Source organism: Polypterus senegalus, chromosome 12 (assembly GCF_016835505.1).
Source record: "Polypterus senegalus isolate Bchr_013 chromosome 12, ASM1683550v1, whole genome shotgun sequence".
Classification (NCBI taxonomy): Eukaryota; Metazoa; Chordata; class Cladistia; order Polypteriformes; family Polypteridae; genus Polypterus; species Polypterus senegalus.
The window spans coordinates 51,948,641-51,961,312 of NC_053165.1; the positions used below are offsets into that span (position 1 = coordinate 51,948,641).

A 12,672-nucleotide genomic window follows, 5' to 3' on the forward strand; every position below is an offset into this window, starting at 1 on the left:
GAGGTCATGAGGTCACTGGAAAGCAGTGTGCGGCGCTCCCGATATCTGTGCAAAAGGATGAAGGTCTAAGTCTTTAGAGTCCTGGTGCTTCCTGTTTTGCCATAGGGTTGCGAGACATGGGTGCTATCCAGTGACCCGAGATGAAGACTGGACTCCTTCGGTACTGTGTTTCTTCTGAGAATCCTTGGGTACCACTGGTTTGATTTTGTGTTGAGTGAGCTGTTGCTCACGGAGTCCCGAATGAGGCACAATACCTGCATTGTGAGGGAATGTCAGCTACGGCACTATGGCCATATGGTGCGATTCCTTAAGGGTGGTCTGACTTAAAGGATGCTTACTGTTAAGGACCTGAGAGGCTGGACTAAGCCAAGGGGATGCCCATGTAACACCTGGCTGTGGCAGATAGATGGTCATTTCCGGATAGCAGGACTGAGACCATGTGTCTGACTGGGGATCGTGTGGTGTGTGCAGCAGTGCACTGTACCAGTGTATGTGCCCCAACCTGACCTGATCTACCCGATACAGTCACCCTTTATAACACCCTGAAAGTCATTGCATCCATTTTCCACTCCTGTTTTTTTTCATTTTGACATTTCAATCTAGTGTCATTTCCTTCTTTCTTCCCTTCCTTATATGTGTCTTTGCTGTCAGTCATCTCAGTTTGATTGTTTAATAGGTTGTGAGAAGGGAGGTGTGGAATACAAATTATATTTTCAGGCCACGGAAATGAAAGCTTGCTGTGATGCATCGATGGTGTTGTTTTACATTCTACTGTAATAAACAGTCTGCTAGAGCAGGTGGCATATCATTCACCACAGAATTTGTGCTAGCAAACTCACGTAACTAAAGTTACCATACTAATGTTACTACATAATTATGTAACTACCCATCACAGACATGTCTGCAACCCAAAATTTAAGAAACACTGATCTAAAATATACTTTTCACCTCAAAAAAATCATCTCCAAGCACCGTTACTGACATTATTGAACGCTGATGTTCAGATGTGAATTGTTGGCTCTGTTCTGGAGACAACTAGATAGTAATCACTGAAAAAATGTCATATTTACAATGATTCACAGTCACTAAGTGTGATAAAAACAACTTAACGTGGATTTAAAATTGTAATAAATTTGAACTCCAACTACTTGAGTGTCAACCAAAAAAATACAGTGACACATACTAATTACAATTACTCACTCAAAAGTATACAAAATTCTTTTACTACCATGACTCAACATGTGCTGTAAAATATGACAGATGGTTTATGGCGCTTTACTCTGTTTTTATTGTGGCTTACCTCAATTACATAATCTGCCCTTTTCATTTTGTTAGGATTTTTTTATTGTGCTTGCACATGACACGCCGAAGAAAATGCATAATGCTGTGTGTTGATTGAAATTTTGAATGTAATATTGACACCCAACTTTGCAGAATCTGCCATTCATGATTTAGATTAGGTTAAAACATTTACTGGGAATGACATTACAATATTTTTCACACACTTTAAGTTACTATTATTAGCACAAAGTCTGCACTAGTTTCCACATGGAGAAAAGGTGGCACAGCTTAGATGGGACAATCTGCATGTGACAGGCACAATATTGAAAGACTTAGCAATGTATGAAAATTTGACAATAAATGGTTGGTTTTCTTAGCTTGATGATAACACAAAACTAAGACTGCCATGTGACTGTAACTGGTACGGCCGATGCAATATGGAACTTGACTATATAGTAGGTGCAGTTTAAAAAAAAAAACCTGATGTGCCACAAAGTTAGTGTGTCTATATGTGATTTCGTATGTGTACCGGTATTATACATACAGTTTTAAACAATATGATTTTAGTACAGGCAACTGTGCAGGTTTTGAATAACTTACTGTCACAATGATTGGATGGAAGATGCAAACCCAAATCAGATGATTTCCTAGCATACTGACGGATTTGCCACTGTATCAGTCACACAGCACACTTGTGTGCACAGCATAATTTGTAGAAACCAAAGGAGAATATAGCTGTTGATGAAACTGAATTGGAGAGACAACGGAAGAAAAATTTGTAGCCTGAAGCTATGACAGCTACACTAGTGGAAAATGTCAAAATCTCCAACCATTGTTTCCTACTGTGAGCAAACAATCAAATGGGAAATATATCCCTACTTCAAGGATAACAGTATCAAGAATCTATATATATTGTACAATGCAAAGTTGACTAACTGACTGACTTACTCACTCTTCAACAAAAAATACTATTTCACGCTTAGGTAAAAAGCTGAGATTTAGCAAAAAGGTACACCTACAGCAATAGGTATCCACTATGATCCACTATTTCAATATATCAATATTTAGAGGAAAAATTCCCCCTACAATAGAAAAACTAAGTACCCCAAAATTTAAAAAAATGATTTGACTGATCGTAGAAAAATAAAATTAGCTGACCAGTGTTTTTTTATCTATTTATTAATATTGTGCTAGTATTAAGGCTTTGCGCAAACAAAGGACATAACAGAAGAGACTGACTGACCAACCAGCACCACTAACCAATAGGATGGAAGGACGACTGAACAGGGAGCAGTGTCCTGAAAAGGAAAAAAGGGAAGTCATCACATTTGACAGGGATAGTCGGGTGAGAAATGGAAGAGAAAAGTTTAGCAAAAGACACAAAGCTCAATGGTTATGTAGAAAGTATGCTAAAAAATCTCACGGTGTGCCTGTAAGTATAGGTGCTGCTTAACCAGTAGCAAAATGAGAGGGGGAGAGAAGTAGAGGTGAAAGCGGAGTCTTCAAGTTCAAGACAAGTCTGACCCAATACAGTGTTGTCAGGAGGGTAGGGGCTTCAGAGGCTTAGGCCCCGATCTATTATACCAACCCCTGATCTTTTTCTTGATTATATACATGATCAATAACGATGCACCACTAATTTGTTTATCCATTTTATACAATTTATGGCCCCATCGATGGCACACCATTGTATGAACATACGTGAAACCCTAAAGGGATCCAAACCCCCTTTCAATTTTATATACATAAAAGTCTGCGAGTACCAATCACAGAGGGATCTGCAACTTAAATAACTGTAAATACCAGAAACACCCCAAAACTTATGGTGTCAGTTTGAACTTAGCATGTACCCCATGAGCTACTCATTCTAATTTACATTCACATCTATGGATTTTATCCCCAACCCCAATGTCCAAAATCATTTTACATGCTTACTTTGAACAGGGATGCCCCACACCCTTCACCTATTCTCCAAAATTCTTACAAACACATTGGTACCTGGGGACTTAAAGGGGGACCACATTCAACTGACGAAAAACAAAAAAAAAAATACTTGAATAAACAATGAAAACAAAATCGTAATTAAAAAAAAAAAATAATGATAATAACATATAGTCTATTTTGGGATTATTCCCATTGATTACCTGTTTCAATTCAAAGTCAAATTCAATTCAAAAGCATACACTTTCCTGGAAAATTGCACTGGTTTGAAGTGCGAGGTCCAAAGCCTTTACCCACTACACCACACTGCCTGCTGTTAGCATTACCCATTTGTAAAAAATAAATAAATAGATAAATAAAACAAAAAACAAAATACTAATATTGTATACAGAAAAGCACTTAGTTACATAGTACTTTGGATATACCCAATTAACTGACAGTACTATAACTGAGGCGCATTGTCTTATGAGACACATGTAAAAAAGCTATTCTATGATAAAATGTATTACCGTACTTCCACTTTACTTTTATTGTCACAAGCTTGCCTTCAGAAACACAACAGGCATGCTTTCTTAAACTCTTTGCATCTTCAGAGTGAATGTATTCAGTAGGTTTCAAAGTTTTCTTTCTCATTTGGACTAGTATCCCTTGAGCTCCACCTTGAAACACATGAATTGGCTAGGTACTTCTTTTAAGATGTGTAAGAAATGCTTCACTTTATGAAACAATTTCATGTGACAAATTAATATACTGTATACTATGATCCTGAACAAGTAACCTTTACTTGAAAAATATAGAGCTTATCCATTAGATAGATAATCTGATATTTCAAATTAGTGCTCCTAAAAAAAAAGAAATGGTGCCGAAAACATTTGGAAAATTCAACACTCAGAAAAACTTTAAATTGTTCTTTTCCTTTGATTTATGATACCTTAGAAATGTTCTGCAATACAAATCACAACTCTATGTTTTAAGAACAGCCCACTACCTTGTTTCAGCTCAGGCCAAAACATTTAAGTGACACAATGTCAACAAATTTCAGGCTTTGATGGACTTTTGATTACTAATTCATTCATTCTTTTTTAAACATAAAGAACAGTGAAGGCTAATGCCTACACCCTATGTAACAGATCATACTTAAAAAAATGATAAGCATTATTAGATGAAAAACTGAACAAATAATAGATAATGACCACAGAGTGCAAAAAGAACATAAAGCGTGACTAGCAAAGTGATGCTACTCCATCTCTAAGAAATCAAGAGATACATGTACAGTTCCACTCACCAAGGAAGCACGTCGTAATCTTCGGCTCATTGGCTTGTCAAAAGGGGGACTGTTCATTGCAAACTTTTCGAGGTAGCTTTCTGGAAGGCGGATATCAGCTGGCAAAGAGAGGCGCTTGTTGATGTCCTGAAAAAGAAAAAGAGAGTTAAAAACAGGAGATCGAGTCAAGTAAAAGGATGACATTGTAGGACAGATTCTTTCGCTACTGTTCAGGGAGCTGGAGGAAAAACATAAATGATGTGTCCAGTTTTGAGCATCGCTGTGTATAGTAGGAGAGTTAACAGCCTAGCAGATCTAAATGGGTAGACATTGCTTGTAATGTACCTTATAGTAAGCATGTCTTTTAAGACGAAAAACAGGATCAGGACAGCTGGCTGCAAAGGATATTTCTGCCTCATTTTGTCTTTTTTTAGTTTTTCATGACAGGCAGCATTTGGATGATCAAGCCAATGCAGTGTGAGGTTCACTTGGCACATTAGGCAGAGCGCTTGCAGCTTTCACGCAGTAGTTTCTGCATTTCACCTGCGGCACTATAAAGCAAACTAGTTTAACTATTGCAGTGCCAATAAAGCCCACCAACACTTGTTTATTTATCTCTTTATATTGATGGCTTTTAAAAGCAAAACATAATATAAAATGAGAAAATAGCATACTTTCTGTAAATATAGCAGAAGTGGTGACAAAACTATTACATCTCATAATGTCACAAACTGTATTCAGTATTTATTTAAAAAAAAAAGCATTGTTTAAAAATTATCATTTGCTTAATTTTAGGTAAACTAGTAGCACAGGTAATAGCATAGAATAATAACACACCATACAATGCTTACAAGTTGAAGTTTAGGAGATATTAGAAATTTGATCAAAAATGACATAAAATAAAATCATTGACAAAAATAGCCACAAAACAGTATCTTGATTGTTTATTAGGCACTATGAGCACAGCAAAGGTGCTATATAAATAAAATGTATTATTATTATTTGATTGGAAAAGATATAGATTTTAGATAAGATTCAAATAGATTTTTGAAAAAATGTTGAACAAGGTGATCAAGTTCAAGTGTACTCAGTGAAAAAAGTTTATTCAATGTGTAGTTCCCCAACTTCTTTTTCTTCCGGCTACTCCTGTTATGGGTTGCCACAGCGGATCATATTTTTCCATATCTTCCTGTCCTCTTCATCTTGTTCTGTTACACCCATCACCTGCATGTCCTCTCTCACCACATCCATAAACCTTCTCTTAGGCCTTCCTCTTTTCCTCTTTCCTGGCAGCTCTATCCTTGGCTCCCTTCTTTCATTATACCCAGCATCTCTCCTCTGCACATGTCCAAACCAACGCAATCTTGCCGCTCTGACTTTCTCTCCCAACCATTCAACCTGAGCAGACCCTCTAATGTACTCATTTTTAACCCTTTCCATCCTCATCACACCCAGTGCAAATCTAAACATCTTTAACTCTGCCACCTTAGCTCTGTCTCCTGTTTTTTGGTCAGTGCCACCGTCTCCAACCCATATAGAAAAGCTGGTCTCACTACCATCCTGTAGGCGTTCCTTTTCACTCTTGCTGGTACCCGTCTGTCATAAAAAAAATATTGATCAGGCAAAATGTGCAGTTCACCAACAATTTCTGAAGGAAAAAAAAAAACCTTATGCAGGATTATAATCTAAATAAGTAAAAATTAAGAAGGTCTCCTGAATGAAAAAGAATGTCATTATTTTTCTTCATAGTGTTATCACCAAATTTTACACTGATTTTATATTATTTAATACTGCATTTGTGTTTAACAAGTTTCTGCCAGAAGTAGCACATTTTGTCAAGTTTAGAAGATGTAATTTTCACAACTTGTGAAAACAAGAGCTTACACGGAAAGAGTTAAGTTTGGGGGAATGGAAACTTGAAAATACAAAGATTCACAGAAATGAAGTTAACATGCAGCAGACATTGTGCTCTACAAGGAGATAAGTATTGTTATCTTGCAGTGACAAGGTAAACAGCATTTAAATTTCAATAGCATGCATACCTCTTAATTTGCTAAGGGACAAAATCCAGTTTATTCAAGAAATGCATGGCAGTTTGATCATGACAAATGAGACCCAAGGCAGGGTGTCCACCTGCGCACCAGGACTCATGATGTAGAGTGACACAACATGGAAGGCTGGTACCCTTAGTGGTGAGTCATTTTCAAATTTCTTCCAGAAGCATTGAAGCATGAAGTTATGATCCAGCACTGCAAAATAATTCTTCCTGTTCTACATATACATCCATGTCAATAATGTATTTTTGTTATTATCTTAAAGACATTATAATTAAGGACTCTTAAAAAGATGCCTTTTAGATTTTACGAAACAGTATATGAATTTACTGCTGTGCTGCTCCACTATACAGCCGACCGTTTGTAGATACCAGACCATCATACTTGTATGAGACATGGCCATTAACACAGAGAAGGAACTGATGGGCTGAAGATTGCCCACGAATGATAACCAATGCAGTGCTTCTGTACTACAGTAAGAGCGCATGCAGTTTATACCAACAAACAGACTCAAGCAGAAATAATATAGAATTTAAATAAAACATTGAAGGCCATGTGACATATATTGGTTGATACTTGGAACAATCTATGTTGTATAAAGACACTACTATAAAATTTGTAAACCTTGGTATATGGAAAAGGGGCAAATTACACAAATCTGTTCTTTAACATTGCTGTACATTACTTACAAAATTAGTTTCTTTACAATGCATGATACAGTAGATAAAAGTTAATGTATTTTTATATAAAGCAACATTGACGAATTTTAATACTTTATTCACAGGACACATATTGTTTCATTTCCAGTCTGCTGTTCATTCATTAATACAACTATGAAACAAGGGAGCCTCTTAAGTCTCTACATTTCCTCCATGCATTAAGAAAAGCTATAAAAGGTTTAGGCTTTGTTTACTTAAACTCAATACCCTTTGCATTCTAGGTCATACATTACAAAAACAAGGTTCAGGTCTTCTAAAAATTTCAAAGATACATCAAATTCAGTAGGAGGTAAAGGTTTTAATTACAGAACATCTGGTGTGAGGACTGGTGTGCCTGCTAGTGTCAGGGAAATGGCAATAATGCAGTTCAGTTTGAAGACTCTATTTTAGTTTAATATAGTCTTATTATAGCAAACACTCATTACTCATAAATAAGAGCTTGACCTTCATCACACTGGGTACTGATCCTTATTTACTGTATTTTTCTTCTTGTTATCCTGCTGTGGCACTTAGTGCTACCAATTTTTTAATCCTGCTACTATTTCATGGAATACAACCTCAGAGTCATTCAGATCGTTCAGACAAGTGGTCAGCTGACCTAGGCCAACAAAAACGAAGACATGTCTGTTATAAGGGACCATAGACCACCTGCCCCAAAGTAGTTTATTTTCTTCATTAATAATGTTTAAAACTAAAGCTTTTCTTTCAACCTCACACTGTTCCATTCAACCTAGTTTGGTGCTATGGTGTCACCCATTGCACAGCTATTACTGGGTCCTAATTTGGGATCCTGAGGTGGTTCGTTGTGTGGTGGGTGCAGCAACATACTGTATCAATGCATGCTCCCAACCTCTTCCTCTTCTTTCCTCTCCTAACAGTTATTTTGTAATGTGAATCTTCAAATCAGCATGTCTTTATTTACAATGTACTCAACAATTTTAACTTCTGCATTATTGTTCATCGATTTAACCTCACTAAAATTCAAATCAGTTTTTGTTTAATATAGTGCCAAGGTTCACTGACAATGTGTCCCTATAGAAAGAGCCCTAAACTGTAAACTATAATGCTGCTGATTCAGCCTTTATGTCCATGTTCATGTTTAACACTGAGCAAATCACTATATGAATCTTTTTTTTTATATAAACATTTCCTAATTAAAAAATTCTAGACTAATGTAAGTAGTTAAAAATCGATGAATATATTTTAAATTAGAATGCTGTTTGCCCTGCAGACTTGAACAGCATACAATATATTTGCACAAAAATGGTCTTCATCATTTGTCCTAAACTGAAATTTTGAAAGGCAAAATCAGACTGCCAACACATAACAAGCACCAGTAGGGCTGGGTATCGGCACAGATGTCCCGATTCGATGTGGTTCCAATTAAAATGCCCAGATTCAATATCAATTTTACCTTGACTGAACTAGTGTGCACTGATATATTTGAAGTGAGGGCTTCATTAGATATTACTTAACCATGCATAGAGAACATTAACACAATATGAAAAATTTCAGTAACTATTTGAAGGATGTCTTCATAGTGACTTTATAAGATATGCATATGCACCGAATGACATTTAAGAAAAAATACTTCATTAGTAATGAATAATTCACACCAGTATATTTGGAATATGTGAAACAAAATATCATTGCTCTTTAAAAAATTTCACAGCACTGTACTATTCAAATTTTACCATAATTTAACTAAAATATGCATCTCCACATTAGAGTCCACGCATATTATGGGGGGCTCCTTATTTTAATACAGTGCAATGGCATCTACTTTATAAAACATCTATTATCATCTTGCAAACACTATTATAATCAAATATTGCTTCTTAAATAATAAGCGTTATTCAATAACCTATTCATGTGTTGTGAATCTCCATGTAGACACCCTTGAACTGTTAGCCAAATTTATTGCCCTATTGGACATTTAAAGTAATCTTGAAATAGTAAAAATTAAAGATGCAGCAGGAAGACGTACTTCTACAATTATTCACATTACACATATATTCAGTTGCTCTGTTGTAGCAGCCATGTTAATCAGTCTCGAAAATGTGTCCTGACAGCCCTCTGACAAAAAGGAACTATTTTAAAATGAGGATCTAGAGCTGATACTTGTTGTCAGCAGCACTGAATGAATGGAACATAAAAGAAAAAGAACCAGCCATCGTAACTGATAATGCTGCTATTATGGAGCTACTTCAATTCGGCTGCTTTGAGCACACGCTCACTTTTATATCACAGGCTGCTCTGAAAATTCTAACAGTTGTGTGCTTGCTTTGACTGATGAGGTGCGTTGTAGGGTCTCTCATCTTGACAGATGAAAACTGCTAAAGATTCTGTTATTTTTTGGGCACAAGGCAACTTAACCTTAAGCTTGGGGCTAAACAGTCTCCAGTGCAGATTGTTTAGGCTCTACTCATTTGGATATTAACTGAGATTACATTTATGGGTGATGTTGTGATAAATGATTTCTCCAATTTGTTATGCTAAAACAATAATTAATTAATGTCTGAGATACACAGCTTACATATGGCTTTGCTTTTATCCAGTTGTTCTTTACCAACAACGCACCATTTGAATCCGTAGTAAGTCCACACATCTGATTAAAGTGTCTAAAATGCTGATTTCAGTTAAAGAGGACACACCATTGTATGCTAAATAGTAAATTGCTTTTTCCGCAGAAAGCCTTAACAGGTGCATTAGGGCAATCTACTTGGTAAGATGCAGAAAATGAAGATAAGCAAAAATCTACATACAGTGTAATAACAGAGCAGGACATATTCACAAGACCAATCTTGCAACTAAGAATCAATGTCGAATCGTTTAAACGAAAAATAAAGATTAATTGGAAAATCGATATTTTTACCCAGGCCTAAACACCACTGACAAATGTTACTAGCAAACATACAAATATTTATCTACATCATCCATACTCATTACCCTAAGTGAGTAAAGGTTGGCAAAGGTCTATATACAAGGGGGTACCCAAAAATAACCAGAATATGTACCTGGCACACAATCTAGACTTAGTTGCAAATTTCGCTGCTAAGTGTATCATATTCTGGCAGTATTCTGTGGAAGTCTGCCAATGCGTTGTTCTGTATTGTTCATACAGCATTCCATGTTGGGTTTTCTTGGTGCTTATTAAAAGTGTTCTGCGATTTTTGTGAAGGGTGATCATAAAGAACAGCGAGGCTGCGTTAAATTTTGTTTTCTCTTAGGGAAAAGTTTTTATGGCTCTCCTTTCCCACTTTGAATTTGGTAAGCTTAGAAGACCACTAGCCTACTTAGGAGTTTCAGTGAATTCCTACTGTACTTTTCTAGACGTTACTAGAGTTTTAAGGTTTATTTTTTGAAGCTCACTTTTGATTTTCATATAGTACTCAGTTTCATTTTATACCCATTGAAAATCCATAGCAACTGAGTAAATTGATTCAACTCAATTTAAGAGTGGATGTTGAAATGCCCTTTAGCACCTCTACAAACTGAATAATGGGTGGGTGATATAGATTAATGGTCTGACTTCCGACCGATTTCAAAGCTCTGGGAAAAAAACTGATTGACTTCCAGATGTGGTAACACTAGATCACAATGCTACCCCTCTTGCACTTGCAACCTTAAGTTCTGCTATGGACAGAAACAATCATGTTAATTGTCCCATTGGCCAAATTCTAACTCTCATGTAGAAGCTGTTTAGCCAATAGTTGCCACAATAAATAAGTAACTGTTAGATGATGAGCTTCTGACGTTTTAAAGAAGTTAGATTTAGATTCAAAGGCTCTTAACAATTAAAAGCTAGTTTCAAATTTACATTTTATTTCTTTATTTTTCTTTATAATCTTTATGATCACTTTAAGTATGGTATTCACATCATGCACAGAAAAAATATTAAATATTGTTGTAAATGATGTTCTAATTTCTTCCATTATTATGTTTTTATATTTAAGTGTAACTGTTAATACTGTGGGTAGGACAGCGGTGCTGCTGCCTCGCCATAAGGAGACCAGGGTTCGCATCCCAGGTCCTTCCTGTATGGAGCTTGCATGTTCTCCCTGTGTCTGCGTGGGTTTCCTCCAGGTGCTCCGGTTTTCTTCCACAGTCCAAAGATGTGCAGGTTAGGTGAACTGAAGTACTAAATCAGCCCTAGTATGTGGTAGTTGTGTGTGTGTGTGTGTGTTCACCCTGTGATGAACTGGCACCCTGTCCAGGGTTTGTTTACTGTTGGTTTACTTCAAACTTATCACTTGTTTTAGTATGTGCAGAAGTCTAAAGAAAACATTCCCTCAATTCTTGACGGTGGTTAGAACTGGTGTTCCTGAGTGTTAAAAACTAGAACAACTTCTTTTTTTCCCTAAAAAGGTTATCACTAGGACACTTTCATTTATATGTTGACGATGCTCAGGAAAATTTATTATTTAAACTAAATTTTGAACTGAATGAAAATTATTTTGTTTTTAAATATAGATACTTCCTTAGTGCCTCTATGAATAATAATATAACACATACTCTTATAAAAGGCTAGAATACTAGTTAAGGTAAATATAAACCCACTCTTTACAAATTTAACCCAGAGTTGCTACATATAGTATAATATTAAGGTTGTTTCTTACACTGCATGATCTAGAAAAGTCGTTTACTTGTTTCAATCAGAATTGACAATTGAAATAGTTCATTGGCAGGCGGCAATTTGACTCCTTTGCTTAATACCCTAGAGGTAGTTCAAAATATGGCAGCAAGAATCACTAATATATAAGAAGTAAAATCATACAACTCATGTACTTAAATCTTTTTGCTGTCTTCCAGAATTTACTCTTGTCTATATTGCATGGAATACATTGCTGACTCAAGATACAGGACTACTTATAGTTCTAAAGATAAATAAAACTCTTGTGGATTGGAAGGCAACAAAATTGAAGAGAAAGAAGTGAGCTAAGTGAGAATACAAAATATATTGTCTGTAATGCAATTGTTTTTAACATTTTAAGTTGTTACATGCTCTTAATCTTCTGCAGGGCACAAATTATGAAAATGTTTCTTTGCAAAAGCTGAGACATAAATTGCAGATAAAAATACACTTACAAAAATTTCAGAACTACTGTTTACATGGGAAAACTCCAAATAAAGCAAACTGCAAAATGGAGGGATGAAAGTTTTTCTGCATATTTTAAGTTGGGCTTAAAAAGAAAAATTCCTCTGTTGCTATACACTACACACTTGAGACACTGCACATTTGGAGTGCTTTTTTTCAAATTTGCGATGTCCACTAGTATAATTCAGGGCTAGTCCACCCTTATTCTCCCTGAGCAAGTCAAAATTGACATAGTTTTTCAACTACATTGTTGGGAGTGGGTACCCCACAGAAGAATGAAAACATGACCAAACTTACTAAGTTATCAGCAAATAA

The 12,672-nt window shown here is 36.0% G+C and overlaps 1 protein-coding gene across 8 annotated transcripts in view; it reads right to left on the reverse strand.

Moving 5' to 3' along the window:
- Positions 1-12,672, reverse strand: part of LOC120540427 (cyclin-dependent kinase 17-like) — an 82,521-nt gene that overhangs the window by 18,193 nt on the left and 51,656 nt on the right. For all 8 annotated transcript variants that reach the window (XM_039771228.1, XM_039771225.1, XM_039771224.1 and 5 more), the window contains one exon: positions 4,508-4,633. In XM_039771228.1, coding sequence (XP_039627162.1) covers positions 4,508-4,633 — 126 coding nt within the window. The remainder of the gene's footprint in view (positions 1-4,507; positions 4,634-12,672) is intronic.